The 27,996-nt window shown below is 38.5% G+C and overlaps 4 protein-coding genes across 6 annotated transcripts; all 4 read right to left on the bottom strand.

Moving 5' to 3' along the window:
- Window positions 1–5: 5 nt before the first annotated feature.
- LOC112223595 (homeobox protein Hox-B1b-like) lies at window positions 6–2,463 on the bottom strand. Its single transcript, XM_024386678.2, has 2 exons — window positions 1,020–2,463; window positions 6–752 (listed from the first exon to the last, which is right to left on the bottom strand). The coding sequence occupies exons 1-2, from the start codon at window positions 1,636–1,638 to the stop codon at window positions 448–450; spliced, it is 924 nt and encodes a 307-aa protein (XP_024242446.1). The 5' UTR covers window positions 1,639–2,463; the 3' UTR covers window positions 6–447.
- Window positions 2,464–2,483: 20 nt separating this feature from the next.
- On the bottom strand, window positions 2,484–27,996 carry LOC112223594 (homeobox protein Hox-B3a-like). Of its 3 annotated transcripts, none has more exons than XM_024386677.2 (4): window positions 8,920–9,065; window positions 8,196–8,291; window positions 4,288–4,703; window positions 2,484–4,031 (listed from the first exon to the last, which is right to left on the bottom strand). In XM_024386677.2, exons 3-4 carry the CDS (start codon window positions 4,610–4,612, stop codon window positions 3,409–3,411), a joined length of 948 nt encoding a protein of 315 aa, XP_024242445.1. In that variant the 5' UTR covers window positions 4,613–4,703; window positions 8,196–8,291; window positions 8,920–9,065; the 3' UTR covers window positions 2,484–3,408. The 3 variants fall into 3 exon arrangements, with proteins under 3 accessions (XP_024242445.1, XP_024242443.1, XP_024242444.1); XM_024386675.2 differs by lacking the exon at window positions 8,920–9,065 and adding an exon at window positions 27,726–27,996 and having other exon boundaries at window positions 2,486–4,031; XM_024386676.2 differs by lacking the exons at window positions 8,196–8,291; window positions 8,920–9,065 and adding an exon at window positions 27,726–27,996 and having other exon boundaries at window positions 2,486–4,031.
- Window positions 18,531–20,793, bottom strand: LOC112223597 (homeobox protein Hox-B5b). The gene is made up of 2 exons (XM_024386679.2): window positions 20,011–20,793; window positions 18,531–19,491 (listed from the first exon to the last, which is right to left on the bottom strand). The coding sequence occupies exons 1-2, from the start codon at window positions 20,600–20,602 to the stop codon at window positions 19,244–19,246; spliced, it is 840 nt and encodes a 279-aa protein (XP_024242447.1). The 5' UTR covers window positions 20,603–20,793; the 3' UTR covers window positions 18,531–19,243.
- LOC112223598 (homeobox protein Hox-B6b-like) lies at window positions 21,245–23,436 on the bottom strand. The gene is made up of 2 exons (XM_024386680.1): window positions 22,868–23,436; window positions 21,245–22,304 (listed from the first exon to the last, which is right to left on the bottom strand). Exons 1-2 carry the CDS (start codon window positions 23,283–23,285, stop codon window positions 22,051–22,053), a joined length of 672 nt encoding a protein of 223 aa, XP_024242448.1. The 5' UTR covers window positions 23,286–23,436; the 3' UTR covers window positions 21,245–22,050.

Raw genomic sequence — 27,996 nt, 5'->3', positions numbered from 1 at the left:
CTAATTTCATGAGTAGGCAGATTTAAAACAGTTTCAACAACAGTTAAACAATGTTGACTTCCAAAATACTATTTGCGTAGAAAGAACATCGAAGAAGAATTCAATTATTTCCAAAGATTTAGATTTTCTTACAACATATCCTTATTGTCACATTCAATAAATACTTTATAGCCTACCGTATGGGAACATTTCATTCACTCACAAAATGTACAAATCAGCACAAATACAGACTTTTCAAAACAAACATTCTATTTCTAACTTCTCACATAAATCTAATCTAAATGTATTTGTAGAAAATACCCGTAAATAGTGCAAACATGAAACTAAATTGTTTGCAGAAATTAGTGCACCTAAACCCTGTAAACCTGCAGTATCCTTGAACTTGTGACAAGTAAAGTGCAGCACCATGAGTGCGGTAATTCAAATGTTATTTGTAAAACGATTTCTTTATGCGGTCTTCGAGCTTGGCGACACATCAGGAGATGGGGTGATCTCTCCCAAATCATTTGCCGGTACTGCTGTGTTTCGAAAGACGGTTCCTGCTTTCTCACGCTTTTTCTGCTTCATCCTGCGGTTTTGGAACCAAATTTTCACTTGAGTTTCGTTGAGCTCGAGAATAGCGGCAACTTCCACTCGCCGGGCCCTGGTCAGGTACTTGTTGAAATGGAACTCCTTCTCGAGCTCTGTCAGCTGCTTTGTGTTGAAGTTGGTACGGATTACATTCTGTTGACCGAGGACTCCATACTCTGAAACTGTAAAAGTTAATGAATGAATGAAGGAACTGATGGAATAAATTTAATTGTATATGAAGGAATGAAAACAGGAATAAACTGTATTATGATTATGTGATGATTGTGAGCAGCCAAGCACATTTTACGCACTAACATGCAAAGCACAAACATTGATTAGGCAGTGTCTCTATAAATTCCTCATATATATATATATATTGTAATGTTGTCTATAAATTAGCCTTTGTCATGACAGTGTTATTTATGACCCTGTCCCAGGAGCTAACAAACCTGTTTTAGGGGGATTCCTCTTAACTTTCATCCAGTCGAAAGTTTTTGAAGTTAAATCTGCATTGAAATCATCCGAATCCTTATCACTATATTGGAAAGGAACTAATCTCGAGTAAATACTCTCCAAGTATTCTGGTTGCCCCTGTTCTCCACTGCAAAAGTGCAGATACTGGCTGCTTGGTGCAGACCCTGGCTCACTGTTCCCTTCGGCCAGGGGCTCACTGTTCCCTTCGGCCAGGGGGGGCATGTTCGTTCCAATGGCTGACACAGGAATCCCAGGCGACTGAATGAAACCTCGTTCTTGTTCATGAATTAGAGCGTATTGATGAGGTCCATAATCCAAGTTTGGCCCTGTTGGCGAGCCATACACCGAGTTTCCCGTTGGTCCAAACTGGAGATCTATATGATGTAGCTGGGACTGGTGGACAGGGTGGCTCGAAGTCTGGTGCACCGAAGAACCACCAACTAACCGCCCATCGGACACAAAACTATCACTTGTTGAGCATGAATTGGAAGATAAGGAGGACCTGTATCCATGGTTTAAATTGTGGTGTCCGGCATTGGCATTGAATATGTTAGTCCCCCTGTTACAAATGGTATAATCTAAGTAAGAGTTCATCCTGTATTGTTATGGCAAAATTAATGAAGACGGGTCAGTCCACCTTAATTGCTCTTCCCTGTGCCCTACAACCTCTAGGTAGTATGTCAAATCTGTAAAACTGCCTACCACGCTCATATCACGTTAGTGACAGACCATGTGACTCACTTTACGCCAATGGCAATTGGGACCTATAGCAGTTTGTCAGGTCAGGATCGTCCATCAAACGTCTCACATTTACATGACAAATGCTTCAGTCAAACTCGCCCATCAATCTGATAAGAACAGAAACACGTCACACCACTTCTGCAAGGACCTTCTGGTCAGACTGAGGGAGAATGATAGTCTGAAAAAGTGAAAGATTTTGAAATTATTTCAATTTTGTCTCTCGAAAATTTAGAGTTTGAAGCAAACAGTTGATTTGGATGGTCTATGTGATCGAAATAGTATTTTGGCTGTGCTTTTTTAACAGTATTATAAGAGTAAGTTTAGTGAACTGAAATGTTTCCATTGTCATTCATGCAGTTAACAAGAGGATATACGATTGGTGTATAATACCAGGCGTTCTCTATGAGAATTATGTTGCCCAATGTGTATAAGTAAAGCAGCTCATGTGAACTACTTGATTAGCTCGGCGTGTTCTTCCGTCTGAGAGCTAATTTTACAGAGGAGTCTTGAAATTAATGCGACGATCAATCTTCTGCTCCTCTAAACGCTTGACAGCTGGTTCTCCAATTTGCTCGAGAGAGAACAAAGAACAGCCTAAATCATTGTGCCTTTATGGACTTTTAACAATGTATTATTGCGTATACTCTTTACCAGACTATACCTAATGTGGCCTATTTAATTTGACATATTTTAATATATTTGGTTTGTGTTTTACTCTAACTAGACACCTTTAAACTATATAGAGGTAGCGCAAGCTCTTTTTGATAACAAGATGTGTAAAAAAAACTGTTCTGCAGAAAGTCTGAACAACAAATGCATTTATTCAACAATAATACAGAAATTATTCGTCAGCATAGCCTACACATGCATTTCAACGTGTGTCCAAAAGGATTTCACAATGAAATGACATTTTGAGGAACAGACTCTTATGCTTCAGGGACAGTTGAATCAATCTGTAAACACTAAGCCCTATGATAAAAAATAACAAAATACATTACATTCCCAGAAATTAAATGAATAAATAACATATAAATAACATTGTAATAAATATGTTTGTAATATTCCAATGCATACAGTTGGGTCATGACTTGCATAATGTCAAGTCTTGTACAAAAACATAAGTGAGAAAAGTTTTTGCTTGATATTGATTTAAATTCGATGTTTTACAGTATCCGGTGGTTTCATGTAATTAAATAATTTCAGGTTTATCCTATATGGAGAAGAAATCAAAATAGAAAAACAGAGCTGTCCAACAGGAACGAATAGCCTATGCAGGTGCTGATCTGTGGATGGCATCACATTGACTCTAGCAATACTTATAAACACTCTTGTCGAATTAACTCTGTTTTACCTCCGACTCTAGTGGTCACAATCAGTCGCTTAATTCCCAAAATAGTTAAAGCTGCTCTGTTCGAGTAAAATATTAGTAACTCTGCTGTAATGACTCAACACTATTTGCATGCATTTGGATACAGCGAATAATTGGCCTTTTGCGCAATTATTATTATTTTTTAATGCGTGCAGGCCTGAACTTTGGATTCGGTCCACTAAGGATCTGATTATGGTCAAGTGACATTTTGACTACATATGCTATAAATGAGTCAGTTTAGGAGCTTGTTTGATTCATTCTTGAGAAGAATGATGCCCCAATATGTATGTTGTGTTTGGATCATATAGTGTAGGTTTAGGATGGTGTTGGCTTGACGTCATCTGTGCAGTCTGATTACTTATCCCGCATGCAGTGAATGGCAAGTTCACATCAACATGAACAGGGTCAGCTTGAGCATAATGAATGGAAAAACTACTATCATTGTCCTGCATACTGCAAGGAGCATATTCTGGGGTTGTGGCATATTTCTGGTGCCCTTTCATTGAGTTTGGGTAGACTGATGCACTGACATAATTGTTTTGTTGATGCTTTAAATATGGCGGGGAAACAATGTCATAATCCTCCCCCATTGCATTAAAATAACCTAGATTGGTAAGAGTTCCAGGGCTACCTAAAGAGGAGCACAGTCCTTTAAACTTTCCATGTTTCTTGCACTTCATTCTCCGATTTTGAAACCAAATCTTGATCTGCCTCTCCTCTAGACTGAGTTGGCCAGCCATCTCCACGCGCCTGGGGCGGCAAAGGTAACGATTGAAGTGGAACTCCTTCTCGAGCTCAACCAACTGGGCGCTTGTGAATGCGGTGCGCGCCCTTTTGGAGACTGCAGTTGTTGGGCTTTCCTCGTCACCAAATAGTTCTGCCGAGAGAAAATGAAATGTAACCCCATTCATAAATTGAATACAGTACCTAAACAAAATCTTAACATTAGGCTATATTACATTACATTAACATGTGAGCTTCTTTCGAAACTGGAAATGCAATTAGCCAACGCCCATTGGTCGTAATCATATAATACAATTAGGATTTATCCATCTTAAAACAGTATTATTTGTACACCTAAATGGGAATTTTACTGTCCAACTATTTATTGGGCTAGGCATTTGAATACACACCATTAACTTCTAAGGGATTGTCTCCGTTGTTCTTTATACAGTTCTGAATTGTCGACTTCTTCATCCACGGGAATATGCTTTTGGTGAAGGTAGAATTTGAGTTAGGGTCAATCTCTTTTGGGTAATGGGATTTGCTGTTGCCATTTGACTGCAATGAGCAATCCAACTCCTTCAAGTTGACCTGGCTCTCCAGGTAGGCCAAGGGCTGGTGGGCTGGTGCGTCATGATTGTATCCAAATCCACTGGCACCTTGGTATGGGGACTCTCCAAATATTGCTATGGCGTCTTGGTAGGTATTTCTCTGCATTGTCAAGAAATGTCTCATCAGCTACTGGGGCCCTTTTGACCTTCTGAAGGAACATTGGCACCCAGAAGTCACGTGACAGTTTCCTTCCAATGACCTCTTGGTTGCTGTTCTGAAAGGTTATGAAAAAAACACAGAAGGGAGGTGACAGTATGAATCCATCTTATCAACTCAATAGCATCATGACGTGAATAGGAGCCTTTCAACCTGCTTACAGAGGCAATGTCAGACTAAACGATACTCTAATATCTACTTTTCCCTTCTCATCCCTAAAACAAGTCATTGTTTGTTGAGAAACAAGTCACCAGTTTTTAGTCCAGTAGTGTTATTCAACATAGGCCTACTTTTGCAGACGCGTCAATGGGCTGAAACAAATAAGAATGCAAACAACAATGCAATTTGAATTCCAGAAAGGGAAGACATTATTTTTAGATTTTCAAGAATTTAATGCTTGAATGCTTGAGGCCTGTAGAACTTGTGTGAAACTATGCTATTTTAGAGAAAAAATAAATAGCTCTACATGTTAAATTACTAGCCTAAATAAATACAACTAATTAAAGACACATAGGCTAATGATAACATTATTATAATATACAACTGTCGATAGAGATTTAGCCAACAAAACCAAGGTAACTGTGTCAAGTCTCCTACATAAAGCCCAATGTAGGGGGGAAAAAACAGCCAATTTCTTTATTCAATATCAGATAAACTTAACCGTTAATGGTAGCCTATAATTGTATATGTCTAATCACGTTTCCTTACATTTCCATTGAAATCTTCAACAAGAACAAAATATTCAAGGTCTCTAAATTCATTATAACGATTATGCTGAGTATGCCTTTAAAAGCAACCAAAATAAGTAAAGAAGATTATTAAATAGTTTAAGAGAAAACGAGTGTTGGATGTTATGGAGGCATAGCGTACAGCTTTATGAACTCTGCTTGAACCGCGCACGAGTCATATGGTCATAAATCACAAAGAAAATAGCCGACCATTCACCAGCCCGGCTTACCTTAGCGTATAACGTAGACCCCACGAATACTGACTAGATATGATTCATTTCACATCCAGAATCAATAACGAGAGGTCTCTCCTTTCAAAAACATCGAGGAGTATTATAATCCAGTTCCAATGATAGGCTTGCTATTAGCTCATTGGGAGTCGCCCACAGCATGGAAGAGGTCGAACGAGAACATGGGTAGCCTTTGCGCAGCTGACTAGACAGCGAAGAAGAATTCTGGCCACATCGCCAATTTGAAAACACTATTCGCCGAAAACCATGACCTCAGTCAGTAAATTACGAGACAAATACATGTGGATACACTACTCCATGATGCTTTATAAGGGGCTGTCTGCAGTTATAGCAGCCTATTTTAAAATGTGTGTTTAGGATAGCCTTTCCACAACGAAAATTGTGGTAATTGCAGATATGGTGGGACGGGGCTAGTGGCCTTTGATCGATTTGATTCACACGAGAGCAATCTGCATTAATGAACTGACCTGAGGCCCCAACTTTTCTCTATGGCTTGGCCATAGAGCTAACATAGGTCTACTCAAAGTATAGACTGGGCTATCTCATTGGATGTTATATGCCAGATTTGACCAACAATACAAATATAAAAATCAAGAGACCAGTGTTTGGAGATGACAACAGAAAACAAATAACAATTTGAGAATAGTAGCCAAAATGTGGAATTGCATTGGTGTCTTAAAATAAAGAAAGGAAATCAAAACGCACCAATTGAACTATGCCAAACTAAATTGTCAAAATGGGGTTATGATTTTGATTTGGTCACTTTATGACTTTGCATACTATTGCATGACCCCTGCATGAATAATGTATATCAATGTGAAATTTGCCAAAAAATTCGTGTTGAGTGTGACTGGCTATCAATAGAATGTATTTCCATGATAATATGAATTTAAAATTTCAGGATTATGCGGTTGTCTAACCTGGCAAACAACCATATCGAAAAGTTAACTATTTTGCACACATCAAGACAAAACACACCAACCCAACACTCAAAACACACCAACCCAACACTCATATTCAGTTTTGGAGAGATAAATGAATATTCCAGCATATTAGTGCTCAAAAGGCCATGGACCCACATTGCGTCAGTTTCTTTGGAGAACCATCTGCCTCTTGGCTGTACAGGTTAGACATTGAGCCTATTGGAGGTGAGGATCAAACATGCCGCTATAGGATTGTTGTTAGTGGATCGATACCCATTGGGACTGTGGCGGTGCTTTGATCTTTGATGTTAACCTTTTAAGTGAAAATACTCAATCCCCTCGATTCATTCATTAGGGACAATAGTTAATACCCCAGGCAGGATAGCTAATGTTTAACTACACGAAAGTAATTAGGCTACAACACAAAATAATCTAAACATTGACCAGTCTTTTGATCAAAGACATCAGGACTGCCAATCTAACGAAATTTAGCCGAGGTAATTTAGCCGTGACCGGTTCAGACCATGCACATGGATTTGTTGAATTAAGCTATCAAATGGATACCATACATTTCCCACTTTTTCTATTTACATTGTCATTATACATTTATAGGATGTCTGCCTATAGCCTAGCTATATAATCTTTCAGTGATCAAATATATATGTGTGCCTATTCTTTGAATCTCAAGACAAATTCCTGCCATATACACTGTCATGAAAATACTATAATAATCGTTTCAAATCATATTCCATAAAAAGCTCCTATCCTGGGGGAACGATGATCAATTTGAAATGATGCATGAATATGTGGCGTCGAGATTAGACAATGATTTATTTCAAGGTTCTATGGCTTAAAATGAAACGTTAAGGCTCTGTAATTGCCAAGTTGATGTAACCCGAGACCTCCAGGCAGAAAGTCTTTATATCGGTCTGCTCAGCCCAGATGAAGGATGGAGAAAGACAATTAAGAGCACCGATTAATCGTATCACATGTGGATCTGTAGAGTAACGCACATACAAAAACAAAACAAGAGTATTCCAGAAACACAATGGCAGCTGTCTCTGATATTGGCTCACATATCATTAGGCTATAAATCAAAATGGAACGACTGGCAGACAGGAAAGAGAGGAAGATAGTGTAGGATGAAATGTATACATCAACTAAACCATCGAAATCAATTAAAAAGAGATAGATAGTCTAGCCCATGGATCTCTCGCATATTGAAACTTCAATATAGAAAATCAAACAACATAATGTTTCATGCTTGTTGCAACATTTCTTGAATTGGACCATACATTTCCTGCAACGTCATTCACATAGCCTGATTAATACAGGTTAATACAGATTAATACAGATTCTCCAAAATGTTACCCATATACTTACAATACATTTGCAGGATCTTCTTCATTCCAGCCATGTAGACTTTAAGAAGATACATTGTACATCAGCGGGCAAATCACTACAGTGGTTGGCCTGATGAATGCATGCATCTCATCTGCAACCTCTTCCTCAATTTGTTAATGAATCACGTGACATGGATGGTTGCTCACCAGGCTACTCTGACCTATGATGTGGGAAATGGCTTCAGAGCAATGCAACTTTGTGTTGTATTATTTGCACGGTGCTGCAAATATAAAGTCAAACCTACCCATATCGTTTTTGATTTGCACTGTAGTGCTGTCTTTGAGAACGAAGATAAGAACTCTGATTTCTTTGGCAGACGGTCTGGTCCTCTATAGATAAACTGTATAGCAAAACAAAAGTGTATTAAAGAATGAAGAAATACATGTTATCCTGAACGATGCCCACATCTTAGGCCTATACTGAAACGTCGAATGGAGCCGTTCATTTCTCTGTCATAAAATGGTTGGTCGGTTAGAATCTAAACTCATGGATTCGTTCAGATTGCTACAAGGCAAATTATTATTAAAAACGGCAAGGCCTCCTGCTGATCTCATGCAACGGCAATTGATAACAGGCGCATACATACAATAAACAAGATTTACAAATGTTCAAACAACTGATTCTAGTCTATAAGAGGCAGACATATTTACCCCAGCAATTAACTACCCTAAATCAATTTAGGTAAGGCTAATAAGTTAACACACCATCTGATTTTAGTCTACAACAGCGAAAATCATTTTTAAAATGCATGAGGATATAGGCAGTTTCAGACCCAAATATTAATTTCAGGCCTCATGGTCAGCATGACGAAATTTAGGACAACACACAGTAAACATTCTAGCATTCAGACTTGAACAAAAACACACTGCCTCGTCAAAGTATTGATCCATCCCTAACCGTGTGGGTGTGTGCGTAAAAAGTATAAGTAGTATAAATATAAAGAACTACGTTCAAAAAGCATGTCTCACCATGGGTTTGGTACACCATCCTCTTTGATAATATTTAATACCATGAAAAATAACATCTTATCCAACTTCCTTACACTTTTAATAAAACGTAGTCTGCACTAGCCCAGTTTGGACTAGCCCAGTCAATCAATATCGTATAGGCCAGGGCTCTCCAACCCTTTTCCTGGAGAGCTATCCTCCTGTATGTTTTCAATCCAACCCAGTTGTAACCAACCAGATTCAGCTGATCAACCAGCTAATTATTAGAATCAGGTGCGCTATTATGATTGGAGCCAAAACCTACAGAACCGTAGCTCTCCAGGAACTGGGTTGGAGAGCCCTGTCATAAGTTGGAAAGCTTTCATATAATAACGCTTTTTAGAATAGATATAACAGCTCATGGCTTACCCATCAGTTGCATTGAAAATACACGAGACGTGCATTTCGTTATAACAATAGATATATGTTTGAAAACTGGAAGTAATGAGCAACAGTGGCACTTACCGAGGTTCTCTAAAAACGTATCTTATTATCCAAAAGACAAAACTCGGGCGTAAAGGTTAGCACTCGGTATTCGCCAGCAGCTAGTTTTGTGCATTATAGTTTTCAAAGGAGACATGATGGATATGTCGGCGAAATGAATGCAGACGGAAGGCTATCGTCAGTAGTAACATGGGGCTGTCTATAGACTGGGCACTTGATGCTGAGTGGGTAGGGCTACCTCCCCGAACAATGTAAACCTTAGCTCGCCCCATGTCATTGCTGTTAATCTTTAGACGGACTCGCGGTCATTACTAGCCAAATAGTATGGATTATATTCAAAGTAGTAATCCTGGTATAAGAAAAATAACTATTTTGATCTTGACCGTTTGTGTATTACAGCAACACGATTAAATAATAATTAAAAAAGGCATAATGACAGAAAGTTTATAAACTAGGTTTGGCACACATCTAGTCCAACATTAGGCTCTCTCTGTCAAAAAGGTCAGTAGGCTCTGTTGAGGGTAAATAAAGAATTACATGTTAATTCCAATCTCTCAATATAGGCTATGTATCCCTGTTGCACAGTGGCTCCAAAGCCCATGATTTCCATCTCAGCCTGCACCTTCAGTGGGGTATGGGGGGAATAGATTACAGGTATTCTTCAGTGGCGCCTAAATCAATACCAACGAAATCCTAAATGTCTTGTTTAAGCATTTTTTGTGTGCTAGATGCAAGAGAACCACGTTTAGGCTATTTGTTTTATTTCCAATCTTATTGATCTTCACTGGAATTATGTCAAGGTGGACCAAACGATTCTAATTAGCATGATATACCTACATGTAATTGCCTAAATAAAGGAAACACAAACATAAAGTGTCTTAACCTCTATATTTCTGTTCAGTGTAAAATAATTACAAACACAACATGTAAAGTGTTGGTCCTACGTTTCATAAGGTGAAAAAAATATCCCAGAAATGTTCCATATGCACGCATATCTCTCTCCTTTGTTGTGCACACATTTGTTTACATTCCTGTTAGTGAGCATTTCTCATTTGCCAAGATATTCCATCCACCTGATAGGTGTGGCATATCAAGAAGCTGATTATTGCTGGGGACAATAAAAGGCCACTTAAAAATGTTCTGTTTTGTCACACAAAACAATGCCACAAATGTCTCAAGTTTTGAGGGAGCGTGCAATTGGCATGCTGACTGCAGGAATGTCCACCAGAGCTGTTGCCAGAGAACTGATGTTCATTTCTCTACCATAAGCCACCTCCAAAGTAGTTTTAAAGAGTTTGGCAGTATGTCCAACAGGCTTCACAACCACTGACCACATGTAACACGCCAGCCCCCAGGACCTCCACATCATCAGGCTTCTTTACCTGCAGGATCTGCTATGATATTTTGAAATTGTTTCATGTTGCGTTTATACTTGTGTTCTCTGTAATTTGGGGAATATATATATTGTACATCATTTAAAAAAAAATAACGGGTCAACATCTAAATATTGCTCCCAGCGTTGATCAAAGCTCAGAAGGCTTATATTCTTGAGCTGACGGAGTTCTAATCGCGCCTGCATCTTTGCGAACGAGTGGAATCATGAACAGTGGTCTGTTCGTAATGTTCGCCTGCGTCTCCTGGACTTGCCTCCCGGATTGGCCTTTTTAGCATTACATTCACCACTCTCTCAACGGCTAACTCCGCCCTCTCGTGCACATGCCGAGGGCCTGAGATGTGAATCTAACCACCCCAGCTCGGAGTCGGCTCAAGTAGGTAACTAAAGACCCTGTGGAGTGTGTTTGCGAGATGCCGGACAAAAGGCCATTTTAAAACCGTCCCGAGACTCCTGCCGTGTCTACAGACATCCCCCAAAACAAACAAAAACCGTCTTTCAAAGAATGAGTGCACAACTGGTAAATAGTCTCTTATAAAGACAGTATGTCGGTCGGGTGGCTAGCTGTCGCAGATACTTAAATTGCAGGCTCTGTATTGGGTTACTTTATCCCAAATAGAAGGATGAAGTAAGAATCGAACCTTAAACGGAGCATACCTCAGCAGGATAATAATAACGCTGCTTTACAGAGAATAGGCTATACTGAGACAGCCAGTGATGTGGTGAGGCTGAGGCAGGCTGCAATGCATGTAGGAAGAAGCAGAGATACCGCAAGATAGCGGAAACAAGCAAGCAGGCAGAGAGAGAGAGTTTAGTAAAGTGGTTTCCAACTTGTTAAAACTTATGGAACAAGTTGTGAACAAATATAATATATATATCTCAATATGAACATCTCCACATGGCCTATTTTCCCTATAGGCCTATATTGTCTAATCAAAAAGCAAATACAGTCTTATATCGATCGTCCACTGGAGTTTACAGTTTACCCATCACCCACTACATCACTGATATTAATACAAAATTGTAAGTAACATTCTAATAATTCATGTGAATGCGATAATACATAGGATCATCTGTGTGCTCCATTGACGCCTGTGTGGAGCTTGATGAGTAATGCCTAGGAATACAAACGTGAGCACTATGGAATTTGAGAAAAGATATATCTATGTAAAGAGTTGATGGTTTATACAATTCATTATGACAACTGACTGAACAGTCGCTGATGCTGTGTCAGTGTCATTTCTCATATTTCCCCCTTTCAAATCAAATCAAATCAGGCGTATAACATTACAACTGTTTAAGCTAGCTAACAGGCTATGTGGATGTTGATCAACTGAGGTGAAAGAACTAGCAGCCAAACGGATCATTTCTGTTCACCAAATAGCATTTTTACGTTTTTTAATTGTATTACAAACCTCACTAAAACTCGAACCCTGGTTATGGCTCTGACCATGATCGGCCAGAAGAGCTTCAGTGCGCATTGGCATAGATTCTACAAGTGTCTGGAAGTCTATTGGAAGGATGTGACACCATTCTTCCATGAGAAATTCCATAATATGGTGTTTTGTTGATGGTGGTAGAAAACGCTCTCTCAGGACACATCCAGAATCTCCAATAAGTGTTAAATTGGGTTTAGATCTAGTGACTAACACACACACACACACACACACACACACACACACACACACACACACACACACACACACACACACTTTAAACCCCATATGCTCATTTGAAACCCCTCTTCTTGTCACTGAGGTCTCTTCTTCAAGCCAAAAATTGGCAACTGGGAATTTTTATACGTGACCCTAAGCATGACAGGATGTTAACTGCTTAATTAACGTTCAATTTCCTTTATTTTGGCAGTTAAATGCAGACTGTTTTTCCATTTAAAAAAAAAGTGTTGATTAAAAATGGTGACATTGAAGACGTTATCCGAGTCCTGACTTTTGTTTGGTCATTTCCTCCAGTGTAAACATACAGTTGAAGTCGGAAGTTTACATACATTTTAGCCAAATACATTTACAGTTAGGATCACCACTTTATTTAAAAAATGTGAAATGTCAGGATAATAGTAGCAAATTATTTCTTTCAGCTTTTATTTCTTTCATCACAGTGGATCAGAAGTTTATATACGCTCAATTAGTATTTGGTAGCATTGCCTTTAAATTGTTTAACTTGGGTCAAACATTTCAGGTAGCCTTCCACGAGCTTCCCACAATAAGTTGGGTGAATTTTGGCCCATTCCTCCTGACAGAGCTGGTGTAACTCAGTGAGGTTTGTAGGCCTCCTTGCTTGCACACGCTTTTACAGTTCTGCCCACAAATGTTCTATAGGCTTGAGGTCAGGGCTTTGTGATGGCCACTCCAATACCTTGACTTTGTTGTCCTTAAGCCATTTTGCCACAACTTTGGAAGTATGCTTGGGGTCATTGTCCACTTGGAAGACCCATTTGCGACCAAGCTTTAACTTCCTGACTGATGTCTTGAGATGTTGCTTCAATATATCCACACCATTTGCCTGCCTCATGATGCCATCTATTTTGTGAAGTGCACCAGTCCCTCCTGCAGCAAAGCACCCCCACAACATGATGCTGCCACCCCCGTGCTTCACAGTTGGGATGGTGTTCTTCTGCTTGCAATTCTCCCTCTTTTTCCTCCAAACATAACGATGGTCATTATGGCCAAACAGTTCTATTTTTGCTTCATTAGACCAGAGCACATTTCTCCAAAAAGTACGATCTTTGTCCCCATGTTCAGTTGCAAACCGTTAGTCTGGCTTTTTTATGGCGGTTTTGGAGCAGTGGCTTCTTCCTTGCTGAGCAGTCTTTCAGGTAGTGTCGATATAGGACTCATTATGCTGTGGATATAGATACTTTTGTACCTGTTTCCTCCAGCATCTTCAGAAGGTCCTTTGCTGTTGTTCTGGGATTGATTTGCACTTTTCGCAGCAAAGTATGTTCATCTCTAGGAGACAGAACGTGTCTCCTTCCTGAGCGGTATGACGTCTGCATGGTCCCATGGTGTTTATACTTGCGTACTATTGTTTGTACAGATGAACATGGTACCTTCAGGCGTTTGGAAATTGCTCCCAAGGATGAACCAGACTTGTGTCTACATTTTTTCTTCTGAGGTCTTGGCTTATTTCTTTTGATTTTACCATGATGTCAATCAAAGAGGCACTGAGTTTGAAGGTAGGCCTTGAAATACATCCACAGGTAAACCTCCAATTAACTCAAATTATGTCAATTAGCCTATCAGAAACTTCTAAAGCCATGACATAATTTTCTGGAATTTTTCAAACTGTTTAAAGGCACAGTCATCTTAGTGTATGTAAACTTCTGACCCACTGGAATTGTGATACAGTGAATTGTAAGTGAAATAATCTGTCTGTAAACAATTGTTGGAAAAATTACTTGTGTCATGCACAAAGTAGATTTGGACTTGTAGACTTGCCAAAACTATAGTTTGTTAACAAAAAATGTGTGGAGTGGTGGAAAAACGAGTTTTAATGACTCCAACAAAGTGTATGTAAACTTCCGACTTCCGACAACTGTAACTTGTCTCTCTCCGGGTTTAAAAAAACATGGCCTGCTGAAGCTACGTCATCCCGAAATATCCAGATCCCAAAACACATACGAAGTGGACACGAGCTTTCTGATTAATGTCGTCTTTGGACATACAGCCTTTGATACACACCGCGCCTCACGAATCGCATGGCATTTTAATATTTGTTAGAAGCGGTGACCTGCGTTTCACCCCTTTCTCAAGACCTCACACATTAACAATTTCTTACTTGTTCGATGATATTGAGTAATATAGGCCTACTCCTTCTACCAAAAAAGGAGCAGGGGCCCAATGTATATAGGAACCAGGCTCCTGTGAGTTATTGGAGCTGATAATTCTGAGCGCAGAGAGAGCAATGACATGTATAGTGATTTACAGTTAAATAGCAAACAGTGGAGAGGCTAGACCTACACCCCGAATTAAAACATAATTCCAAATAAATACATTATTTTGTTCCAGAATGTTTTTACATGTTACTCGAGAAAGTGAGATAATGGGAGACATTTTGTTTTCTCTCCTCTCATTGGAAATATAGGCCAGGCATTGTCATATAACCACAGACTTTCTAAGGTTTTGAGTTTTTTTTTTTTACACTGTGCTTAATTTACAACTTTGCTAAAATATTTGAGTAGTCTAGACGTCATACATGTTATCCATTGGACATACAGTAGCCTATTGTTTTGTGTGTAGGCTATAACATAGTCATAGGCCTATAGTTAGATGATCGATTGAGCGGGGCAACAGTGAAGCCGGTCTGAAGCGGGCTCTGCTGGTGTGCAGGTGGCGTTACATCACGTCACTGAATAAGCATTGGCCTATGCTCCAATCGCATATTTTAAGATTTACTTTAAGGCCACTTTGTGAGGCACGATTATTATGCCATCTATCTACGCATATTAAAATATTTGTGTCGACTGTTGTAAGACAAGTTTTCAGATAAAGAACAAATAGCCTGTTAATCTATCAATACTTTTTCAATGTAAAACTTTATTCCCAACTGCTCAACAAAAAAGGCCTACGCACTAATAAAGGTGTCAATAATCTCCATGCAATTGTATCGAATATAAATAATAAGTAGGCCTAGAAATGTAAAACGACACATAGACAATTCTTAAACAAAACACTAACGTATTTTACGCATTAATCCATCCATACAGAATAACCAACACAATATACAATTCCATAGGCTACCATTTATGCTTCCAAAAGCACAAATTAAAACAATTATTCAGACTGTCTTTTTCGTTCTTGTAGGCCTATGGATTTCAAGGATGTTGACGATGCCAGAGAAACAGGCCTATTGGTATTGTAGGTTAGATCCTCAGCATCTGTGGCTCTCGTCTAGTGACCTCGCGATGATCCCGGTCTATGAATTATTGATGAGATCCGTGCACAGATTACCCCTATCAATATGCAATACTTATTATCCTGGTTAAATGGCTATTTAACAGTTTAACATGAATAGTGGAATTGTTTCAACCCAATAGAAAACATTGGTGTGTGTTGTTTAGCATATATATATTTTTTAATATATAAAATGATTTAAGCAAAAAAAGTTTGAGACATCGGAAATATTTATTGCATTTAGGTACATTTTAGAAGAATAAATGACAGCTATTGACGAAAGATGTCAAAACCAGTGTTTTCATATTGGCCTAATTTGATTGGATATCACCACGCAGATCTGCGATTGCATGCTGATTCATATACAATTTGGTAAGGTATGCTTGCTGCACATTGGGACACATACGATTTAGCCATGGTGGCAACTACGCAAAGACATGAACCATTAACATAGGCTACAAACGCACAATAGCAACACGTTATTATAATATAACATACAAAATTGGGCGTAATTCCAAGTTTGACATACAGGCCTACACAATCAGGATCAGTGTTTGATGCGTTTATATACTGAACAAAAATATAAAAACGTAACATGTAACAATTTCTAAGATTTTACTGAATTTTGGTTCAAATGAGGAAATCAGTCAATTGTAATGAATGAATTGGGCACTAATCGATGGATTTCGCATGACTGGGAATACAGATATGCATCTTTGATTACAGATACCTTTGAAAAAAAGCCTCAAAATGGGCCTCAGGACCTCGTCACGCTAATTCTGTGCATTCAAACTGCCACCGAGAAAATGCAATTGTGTTCATTGTTGGTAGTTTATGGCTGCCCATTTCATAACCTCAACGCCACCATGGGGCACTCTGTTCACAACATTGACATCAGCAAACCGCTTGCCCACACCGACGCTATATACCTTGTCTGCGGTTGTGAGGCTAGTTGGATGTACTGCCAAATTCTCTAAAATTATGTTGGAGGCGGCTTATGCTAGAGAAATTAACATTCAATTCTCCGGCAACAGCTCTGCAGTCAGCATGCCAATTGCACCTCCCTTAAAACTTGAGACATATGTGGCATTGTGTTGTGTGACAAAAAAAACAACACATTTTAGAGTGGCCTTTTAAAGTGGCCAACAGAACAAGCTTCTTGATATGCCACACCTGTCAGGTGGATGGATTATCTTGGCAAATGGGGAAATGCTCACTAACAGGGATGTAAACCAATTTGTGCACAACATTTTAAAGAAATAAGCTTTTTGTGCATACAGAACATTTCTGGGATCTTTTATTTCAGCTCATGAAACACGGGACCAATACTTTACATGTTGCGTTTATGTTTTTGTTCAGTGTGGAATTATTAAGCCTAATATTTATATGATTAGACCTCCATATATCCAACATCATTTATTAAAATCGACTGAGGTCTGATTCCCAACGTTTACAGTGGATTCACCTATCCTGTCCTTGGAGAGAGACGCACTGTTCAAAGGCGTATCTTGGAGATTGATGGGACACACAAAACCCTGTTCAAGTTCGTGCTTTACCTTAGGCCACGCTTTTATCAAGACGGTCTAATTTTTGGATCCAGACTTGAATTTCCCTTCAAGTTTTTGTCAGTTTTCTGACTTGAGTCTATAGGCCAGAGACATGCATTATCCAATTGCCCTTCTCATACCAGCACCTATGACACTGAATACACGAGGTTCAATGCAGTCATTGCAGAAATTGAATTAGTTTGTGTCCTGTTCGTGAAGAGGCAGAATTTCTTCCTGTTTTACGCTGACCAAAATGAATGAATTCTTATTTGCTGGTGTTTATTAGATAAGTCGATTGCAAATCCATGGATCCTCAAAATATTTTATTTTGAGGCTAATTCCAACATGAATAAGATATGTTTGGTTTATAATCATAGACAGTGGAACACTTATTTAAATGTATCACTGCATTTCTGATATGAACTTTCTATCCTGATATCGAGGATATCGCCACTGCCCAGACTAGTGCTGTACAGTCCACAACCCTTTCTAATCCCTTCGCAGCAGTTAAACCGTCACTTTCATTCAAGAATGTGAATTATATAGTACATTGTCTACTCCCCAAAACCATAAAACTAACTTTATGGACCCCACGTGACCTTTCAGAGTCAGTGAAGGGATTATATGTTCTACGGTACGGAGGCATTTAGTAAATTCGAGCCATGTACCTGTAAGATAGCCTACATGATGGGACATTTGATGGGGAAACGAATAACTAAATACAAGCAAACAGAAGTGCGACTCAACCCAAAGAAGTCAATAAGAGGGTAAGTTTAAAAGGTTTAGAGTTTGTTTTTCTGGTAAATAATGGCAGCATGGAACCAATAATGAATCTAATAACCTTGACATGATGGTGGGCACTTTATAGGTGCATGGTTAAAACAATATAGCTTGGACGAAAACAATGCAAATATTTAAATCAGCAACAACCTGCCTCAAATGTAATTCACGTCATAGGCCTATACAAAAAAAGTAATCTTAAGCCAATGATAAGCATGAAAACTTCTATGGAAATTATTCTTGCTAATATGTTATTTTATAGCAATGTACAACAGTACAAAATCTATAGGAACATGTTGTTTATAAAGTTAATTTGTTTAATCGTGTGGCAAGGTTAAGTAAGCCTAAATTGTTGATACAAGATGTCCAAAATGCCATGAAGGGTTTACGTTCACCAGTGTTATAGCCTATGTGTGTCTATAGAATAGTGCATTAAAACATGTGTAGGCCTAATTAATTAATTTACTATATGTTAAATGAAGAAGAGGTTAATTAATTGCAATTACTATGCTTCAAATATATCAAGCGATGGAGAGAAACTTTATTTCCAAATCTATAGATTCACATAGAAATACAAAAGCTTAATTGGCAAACTCTTTACCATCACTGTAGGCGTATAATCCACAGAATACCACTCCCTTCCTGTCCACTATACAAATTGATCACATTGAAAAGGTTCAATACATTTATGCAACTTAATAAGTACTTAGTTCTAAACAATTACAATTGGATATATTTGTGCACAACGTGTCATAGGCTACATAACAGATTTACCTGTATTTTTAAACCTGGAAAACGTACTGCGCTGACCACGATAATCAAGCATAAATACAGCATTATAAACGTACACTGAAGCGCTTTGAATGATCCCATCATCTATAGGTTTACATTCAATGAAGAGCAGCGTATGTTTTGGAAACATAGACTACTGTACACTTTACACCTGTCAGAATGTTTAGACATGACACAATATAGGCTAACAGCTCACGTGAAACATGACAACATTCAAGAGATAAAACAGAGCACATGACTTTATACTACCCTTAGACAATGAGTCTAACCTTTTTCTAGTTCCAAAGATAACTACAGGCTACCGTAACACAACGTCAAACTAAACGTCTGTTAAAGACCACAGAATATTTTTTCGTCTAAAATCACAACAACATGCTGAAAGGTGCTGCGCTGTAGCTTACAGTACTCCGGATGTCCCCCGTATCACTTGCAGTTCGAGCTCAGTTATGGAACGCGCTACCTCCTGTAACCAGGCTCATACTTTTCAGTTTATTGTCTTTCTTCCATTTCATCCTTCGATTCTGAAACCAGATTTTTATTTGTCGTTCCGTGAGGCACAACGTGTGGGCTATCTCTATTCTCCTCCTCCGGGTTAGGTATCTATTGAAGTGAAATTCTTTCTCCAGCTCTAGCGTCTGGTAGCGGGTATACGCTGTTCGGGCCCTTTTCCCATCTGGTCCAGCCATTTCTAAATTGCATGAAAAATCCAAATTAGAAGTGGACAACAGATGGTGGAAATAGGATTTTAAACATTTGAAAAGGAAACCTGTTTAACAGCACATATGAAATATTAAGCAATTCTGGGTGTTGAATAGGCTGCATGCGGGCGCGTGCCATGCACGGATTGTCGCACGGATCCTACATTACCAGAAATAGAACTTGCATTCAGCTATAGCCTAAACATAAATACCCACCAATTTTCCAACATTTAAACAATGTTTCTTTAAGTTAATCTTTATTACAATTAAAATATACTTTAATAGGCTAACAATTATTGTTTTATCTTCCACTAAGAAGTATATTGCACTGGACAATATCATAAAAGCAAATCCGTGGCCATATCCTACCGTCCTTACGGAGTTCATGCAACACTTGACATATTTATGATGCTACAAATTCGGACTATAGAAAAGCACATGAGCGAGCATGCAATTCACTCCAAAGCAAGACCACCACAAAACACAGTAAAAGTAGGCTATGTATGTACCATGGTTAATGTGCAGTTTCCGCATCCATGGGAATATTTGCGGCGTTTGGCAATCGTTTGAGATTGTCGTGGAGGTTGCGTTATTGGACTCCTGTTGTAGTTGTTGTGCCCGGGCAGCCATGCTGCTGGTACTGCTTGTGTGCGCGCCTTCCTCGGTCTCAGAGACAACGCTGGTATCCTCTATCTCTGTAAAATGACTGTTGTTGCCTTTGTTGAGATTATTGTTGGCGATCGAGGTCGTGCTCCGGTCAGGTGGAGGAGAGGGGCTTTTTAGTTCCAAAGACTCGCGGTTGACGCAAGGAAGGGGATCTGGAGACGAAAGCGAGCAGGTCGGCAATCTGTACCGGGCATCCGGGCCAGTGGACGGAAAACCACGGGTATCCTCTCCAACAGCCGCGAAGTGGCTACCAGTGTCGGGGCGATTTACGGTTAGGTCCATGCCATTGTAGTTGCATCCGAAAGACCCAGAGTGCATGGTGCCAGGGTCCCTGAACGTACCGTTCACAGTGCCGTTAGTCCCATAATTTAGTAACTGATAGTCGGAGCCATTCGGATAGCGCCCTGAAAACGAGTTAACAAAGTAAGAGCTCATTTGCTTGTTTTTAAAGGCTCGATTTGTAGATCTTTGTCGCTATAATCCTCTGCTTCACGATTTATGATGTAATCATGAATTATAGCAATGAAGCCTACTGTACTTTGCCAGGTATGCGGCCAAATATGGGAGAGCGCTCGGGAATCACGTGCATTTGTTGACCAGTCGTAAATTCTCACTGATGACTTCAAGAGGTAATTCATGCTCTATGGTTACAAATGATGACGAAATGATGGTCGTTATGCTCGAGTCAATGGTGCCTCCCCATTGCGCCCTGAGATCCATGTAGGCAGACAGCGTCATCTACTGGCAGTGGAGGTAACTGTCAGAGAGGGTGCTCAATACTTTTTTTCATTGTTCATTTTTTTTTTAACATTGACTGTTCTAGGACACAAAAGTAGGCTAAACTATTTTACCAATAGGTATCTCAGACAGGTATCCCAGTATAAAAAAGTTAAACAAAAATATATATTATAGTAGCCTAATACACTAGGCATTTGTATCATTAAAGAGAGACTTGCCTATTTAAATGTCTGGCTTGCTCAACTAGGTCAATTTTACAGGACATAGTGATAATAATAACTATTATAAGACTATTGCCTTCACATCAGTAAAACAAGAAAACGTTCTATGAAATATTTACAGAAATTACCAACGCTTTATTTGCATTTACAAAAGACAACAAAAACATGTCTTACATAATATTGCACACGACATCCAGATCGCAAGAGCACAATAAACAACATGTGAAAACATTATCCAGTTGAATATGACAAAGCGATGTAAAAGCCTAAAACAAACCAAATACAACACACACTATGGTAGGCTATTAGGCCAAAGCATCTCTCTTGTATAGATAATGGGGCCATAAAAAATATTTTTGAAGCAAAAATATTTAATTATCGAGTATTTTGACTAGGCTTGTTTTTGCACTTCTCCAACGCCGCTCCAGGAAACCAGTATGTGCGAGTGTAGGCCTATTTTACGACCGTCATCAGTTACCACAACCACAAAGTCATAAACCCCGCCTATTTCTGAAATTGATTTTCCTAAAATGTGAATTTATACCTTTACCACACTTCTAACCTTAAATTAAGACCACATTTATGTTTTCATGAATTTTTACGATATAGCCAATTTTGACTTTGTGGATGTGGTAGACCCTACTTTACTTTCAAGCAACAATATTGACAAAACAAAAAATACAAACACAATCAAATAAGAATAGGCTAGCCAGCTTCAGTTGTTTTTAACCTGTTTCTAACCAACAGACGTTATTTCATCGTGCAAATATATTTATCTAGTAGGCCTATTTACATATTTTCACAAACATGTGTAGGCCTATGCAGCCATTTAATAAAAACAACAACCAACAATAATTAAACATCTCTCAATTCATGGTACAACAGTTATAGGATGGCTTGTGTAGCTTTTTTACTCAGTGTCTTTTAATCCGTCTGTTTTTCCTCCTCTTCATCGCTGGGTTTCGAAGGATTCATAACTTTGTTCTCCTTTTTCCACTTCATTCTGCGATTCTGGAACCAAATCTTTATCTGACGTTCAGTGAGACACAGAGCATGCGAAATCTCGATTCGACGACGCCTGGTGAGATACCTATTGAAATGGAACTCTTTCTCGAGCTCAAGAGTCTGGTATCGAGTATAGGTCTGACGGCCCCTGCGTCCACTGCTGCCCAATGTCCCTACAAACAAAGAATAGCAAACCAAATCCAGCAATTATGTAAGAAACAAAGACATGGAATGGATGGATACCTCTACACTATCATCGCTGTTATAGACTATTGCTACAATCACTATTATGGATGTAATAAATTAGCCTATATACACACGTGTAAAATAGCCTCCATTAGTAAAACCTTAAAAATAGCATAGCCTAGTTGAAATTATCCATTTGATTCACATGATAGCCCACTGTATTTTGACAGGTAAACGCGTTTCCTATACAAAACAAATGTAACTGTTAATATATTTTTCATGTCAATCACGTTCTCGGCGATAGAATGCAATACATATCACAGTCATCAAATCATCATGCATGTGTTCACACAACGACTTGTAAAATTCTTCCTTTTTTCCCCGTCTTAATTTCAAAGCAATAGTTACTTATAAGCTACAATGCCAGGCAACACTGTTACAGTAGTCATCTGATTGATAGGCAACATGCTGATTGTACACCCCCTTTCAATAAATGAACAATAAAACACGTTAAACGTTAACAAAAATCAAAAGTAAAGGTTTCACTGACCGGCGGTGCAAGAATTCATCCTTTGCATCCACGGATAAAGCAGAGAAGACTTGTCGTCCACAGCAGTGGTTATGTTTACATTCTGCTCGAGGCACTCTGACTTGCGCTGGTCCTGAGTTAAAAAGAGCGGCTGCTCCTCTCGATTTGCGAAAGCGCACGAGCGGTCACTGTAAAAAGTGGCAGCTGTATAGTCGCAGGGAGCGCTGGTGCTGGGGCGACCGTAGATACCAGTGGTTTGCTGGTAATATGAGGTTGGGTATACCTTCTCTTGCATATTGGCAGCTCCATATGTAGCGTTGGAAAAGTGTCTTAAAGGGTCAGTATATCCGGAGGAATATAAAGGTATCTGAGCGAGGAGAGACTCCTGTCCTCCGGGCAGAGAAGCAGGAAAAGTTGAGTTGACAAAATAGGAACTCATTGGATGGACAAATATGCTCCGAGGAATATGATTTGTAATGTTTTATAGTCCAAGTGGTTTTGCCATTACTTTATCGGAGATTTGGTTTTAGCTGAAGGGGGCTTGCGAGGTGCCACTCAATAGGGCAGAAGGGAACTGTACCATCTGATCAACGTCCGGCCAATCGCGAGCGTCTGGTTGCAATATTGCTCTCATGGGGGGGCTCTTGTTGCGCACAGGGGTCCCCAGTGACTCGAAACGAAGCGCCCAGGCTTCTCGCGCAGTCTTTCCACATATCAAATGAGCTATGAGCTTGCGCCCTCTGATTCATTCAACATTGAAGCATTTCGTTTTCGTTCTTAATTTCGTTGCAAACAAACGATATAAATACATAATGCTGGCAACACCACCCTAACCTCTCCCCCACACACACACCACACACACGACCCTTATATGATCTTAATTCGATCTTTGGTTTGCATGAAATAATCACTGTTCAATTTCCCATTTTATCAAACTGACTTAAGAAGAATAATGTTGTTGTTCGTTGGGGTTCTTTCAATTACCCACAAATGTAAAGTATTGATTACTAGAAGTAGGCTAGTTGCACAATCAAAAGTGGGCCTATTCAATTGATCCAGCTGAATTTCTACTTTCATGCAGCTGTTATTTTAAGCTGTTTGACATCATTTATGTTTCATCAGTCGTTCATGTATAAGTCAACGTGTTCGTTATGTTTTCTAGGTATTCCCACACTGGCCGGATAAAAAGTAAAACACGACCAAGACGTCTACACTGACAAATCAACTCACAAAAGGCAAAAGGATTTTCTAACTGACCAAGGCCAATGCAGAGGATATTACACATTGGTTTAAACATTCATCACTAAAAGATTGCGGTTCATGTTTCGGGGAACCTGTAGGCCTAAGTAGACCACATTACATGCAGCATGTTTTATTATTAACCACTAAAATAAAGAATCTATGTTTTTGAATATTATCAAATAAATATATTTACATGAATATAAACATTGTCATTATCGAATCTAGTCTGATGTTATTTTGACTGCTTCTTATATCAGTAGACCCATATTATTGAGTTGAATAATATTATTTAATATTTATTATGCTATTATCGTTCTTTTGTTGGACTAAAAAGTTCAATACATTTGAATAAATAAACAACGCCATTTTCTTTACAACAGGACGTATTTCCTTTTTTCAATCAATATTATTTTCTTTCACTGTAAAAACCTTGTTTAAGATGATATTTCAACAAAATAATTTTGTATTATCTAAACTTGATACTTAATAGTCTGTGTAGACTTCCTTCAACAAAATTATGTTTCCACAACTAATCAAACATTTTAGCTAAGTATCCTACGACTTGTCTGTATACAGAATGACAGTTATTCAACGTCAATAGCGTTTGTGCAAAATACATTTTAGTTCGCTTTAGTTTAATTTGAAAAGAAAAAATAAATAATTTGTACCAATACGCCAATATGTCATTCTGAAAGCTTCTGTCTCAAGAATTCGGTGTCCAAATGTAGGCTTATTGTCGCCACTAGATGGAGTCAAAGAGAAATACACGAGATCAGGTTGTAAAGAAAATGTGCCAGCATACTGCTGTGTAAATGGAGTGAATAACATACAGTTTATCAATGAATTGATTGAGGCTTGACAATAATGTTGATGATGATGATGATGACGACGTCGAATAGTGCAGATGATTGGAAAGTGGATTCTGAAAAATTACATTGGACCATTGAGAACATCGCTTACATCATGTCTCAATTTTACTCTTTAAATGACCCATAAAACATGTTGGTTATGAGTCAATTGTTGCATATCTACTTAGCATTACAGCTAGCTCAAAGGTAATACAAACGTAGGCTACACACAATAACATTTTTTTTTTAAAACACTGTACATCATGGAAATCTAAATATTTTGGGTTGTCTGATTTTCAGTGTGCGCACATGATTGTGGCAGCTTCCAAGAGGTATCATATAGGCCTACCTATTTATCTGAAACCTTCGTCAAAATACTAAATGCATTTAGGCCACAGTCACCCGCCAAAGATACTGCTGCCATCTTGCCACTAACACACTATAGGTATTGCAAATCGATACAATGCTTGTACACTTTAGGACACTAGCCATTTTGTATGCTACCAATGTTACATTTGTAACGGTTTTTATCTAACATAATTTGCACCTCATGACCTACTCAACATTTTATCATTTTAAAAACCTTATAAGACAGGCTTCAAGTATGATTGTTGCGATATAGGACATTGAGAATTGACGACCTACCTTTTGTTGATAATTCATCATTCCACATGTGGGTATTCCGGATGTGATTATCACGGATCTTTTTACGTCTTCCATTACTGTTAATTTGGTATATTGCATACGGTAAGTAGCAATAACTAAACGATTCCCTCTGTGATATATAAAAAATAAACTATTCCATTGTCCTTGCGAATATTGAGTCTTCTTTGACGGTGCAATTCAGAGATAGCCAATGCTAATGTGGCTAACATTGGATGAGAGATTCCTCATTGACTCCATCTCTCAGTTGGTGGGGCTCCGTAGATACAAACACATTTCTACCAGAATTCAAGTGTAGCTTATACAAGAGCCAAGAAAACGAAGGTGTTACTGAATGAGCGGTCGAAAACAGACAGCTGCAATATAACCTCAAGGGGGGAAAAGTTCCCTGTCCAGAGTCCACATGACCAACCTCAGCCAATCCCAGAACCCAGACAGTCGTAAAGTTCCATCATAAAGTTGTACATTTTCATTAGCAGACTCTAATTTATAGCATTTTTCTGGAATGCTTCAATAGAAGGCATTTTTTTCTTCATCGCCATCTTTTTCTTTCAAAGATGGGAAAGCATTTTGGGCTTTTTTAAAAGCTACGTTGTCTTTTAAGCGAAATGGCTAGGTCTATAATATTTCAGTCCGGTATCCTATTTAGAGCATTTGATGATAATTCCTTATCAGTTGAATATTAGGCTTCAAAAAAGCGGAAACGTTTGACCATATTGTAGTTCCACACAATAGCATATAGCATTATGTAAAACATGTTTGGTTACAATTGACATCGTCTTATAGGATAGCTATTATAAGTTTACTTAAATGATTGATAAAAGCCTATAGGTAGACTATGTAAACAGATAATTATTTAAGGCCTAGTCTACATTTGCATTACATTTAGTAATGTAGTTAAGTTAAACTAGTTATATATCCACATAATCAACCGTGAACCCTTTATGAATAAAGAATCCCTTTGATAGCCTATAGGCCTACCTTCATTTAATTAGCACAGATTTTCAAACAAATGCGAGCAAAATATGATAGGGATCCATTTATTTAGCCTATAGTTTTGCAATATCCTACTGAACTGCCCATTTTAAGATTTTACTCTCGTGTAAAACAGTTGTATGTTAAGATATATAGACCAAAGATATCCCTATATGAAAACACCCACTGGGCACACGCTGGTTGAATCAACGTTGTTTCCACGTCATTTCAATGAAATTATTTTAAGCCAACGTGTAATAGAGTTTGAACTGACGTCTGTGCCCAGTGGTCATCAGGCATGTATATAATCATAAGGTAAAATATTTATATAAAATGTATGGAAAAATGTTCCGTTACATAGCCAAAGCAACTGTTTGCATGGTGCCCTGTTAAATTTAATTTCATTGACAAAAGGATTTCCGACGTTTATAGATGCAATAAAACCATAAAACCCCCCAATGCAACCTATTCCTTCTGCAAAAGGTCGCACAGAGAAAATTCGGCCTAATCTATCCAAAACAGGAGTGGCCTAAACCGAACATATTCTAGGAAACTTGCATGTTTTTTTATTGATATTAATTCAGTTATGTTTTTCATTAGTAAGACCAATAGGCCTAAACCTCCACGACAATAAACGGAAAATGTGTTTTTTACAAGTATTTTCTATAAAATTCGTAAATATTGTGTAGACTTGGAGGTTGTCAAATACAGTTTGAAATTATTCTACTTTGGATGAATGTGACCTGTAAGTAGTTCTATAGGCCTACGTTGGAACATTGCATTGTAGGCTAAAAAATGCTAACAACCTATCAACAATAAACTAACATGAAGCATTTTGATATATTATAGTTTTCATTAACTACAATGTATTTGCCTCATAAAGGTGGATGAAATTTAGCTGGAATTCAGACTGTTTATTAACCTTCAGACACTTTTTTACAAATCTAGGCCCAATGAATATACAATTGGCATGAATTCAGCCAGGCTTATATTAGACTGAATGACGGTGTACAAAATATCAGTTACCCGACATAGTAAAACAAATATTTTTTCCTATAATATCTTTAGATCTTTTGAATTTGTTATGCTAGTACCAAACTGTATAGGCTATTCAAAATGTCGATATAACACCGAGGAAACTGGATACAGACCTGCAATATGTGATCTCGGTTGTTAGCCAGCTTAACTCCTCCACAGAGTTGAGCAAGGATTCGTTTTTTTTTAACCTCCGACTCCTTCAATTAGCTACGCGTCGACACTTCCAAATGTTAACTCTTTCACGCTTACTGTGTACCTGTTTGTCATCTGTTGTTGTATGCCTTTCTTTGATTTCTGAAACATATACTTTTTAATTAAACGTTAATCAAATACAACCACCGACTGTTTCCTCGTTACTGTTGCTCTATGGCAACTCAGCAAATG

This window comes from Oncorhynchus tshawytscha, linkage group LG24 (assembly GCF_018296145.1).
Source record: "Oncorhynchus tshawytscha isolate Ot180627B linkage group LG24, Otsh_v2.0, whole genome shotgun sequence".
Classification (NCBI taxonomy): Eukaryota; Metazoa; Chordata; class Actinopteri; order Salmoniformes; family Salmonidae; genus Oncorhynchus; species Oncorhynchus tshawytscha.
This window is presented reverse-complemented; position numbering and strand designations above follow the sequence as displayed.

What these genes read in the sequence shown, in the direction of transcription:
- LOC112223595 (XM_024386678.2), bottom strand. Translation starts at nt 1,638, where the DNA reads ATGAACTCTTACTTAGATTATACCATTTGTAACAGGGGGACTAACATA. An exon ending in GAGGAATCCCCCTAAAACAG is followed by an intron (nt 753 to 1,019) that starts GTTTGTTAGCTC and finishes TAACTTTTACAG; the next exon opens with TTTCAGAGTATGGAGTCCTC.
- LOC112223594 (XM_024386675.2), bottom strand. Translation starts at nt 4,612, where the DNA reads ATGAGACATTTCTTGACAATGCAGAGAAATACCTACCAAGACGCCATA. An exon ending in CAATCCCTTAGAAGTTAATG is followed by an intron (nt 4,032 to 4,287) that starts GTGTGTATTCAA and finishes TTCTCTCGGCAG; the next exon opens with AACTATTTGGTGACGAGGAA.
- LOC112223597 (XM_024386679.2), bottom strand. Translation starts at nt 20,602, where the DNA reads ATGAGCTCTTACTTTGTTAACTCGTTTTCAGGGCGCTATCCGAATGGC. An exon ending in GAAACTGCACATTAACCATG is followed by an intron (nt 19,492 to 20,010) that starts GTACATACATAG and finishes CATGCAATTTAG; the next exon opens with AAATGGCTGGACCAGATGGG.
- LOC112223598 (XM_024386680.1), bottom strand. Translation starts at nt 23,285, where the DNA reads ATGAGTTCCTATTTTGTCAACTCAACTTTTCCTGCTTCTCTGCCCGGA. An exon ending in GATGAATTCTTGCACCGCCG is followed by an intron (nt 22,305 to 22,867) that starts GTCAGTGAAACC and finishes CTTTGTTTGTAG; the next exon opens with GGACATTGGGCAGCAGTGGA.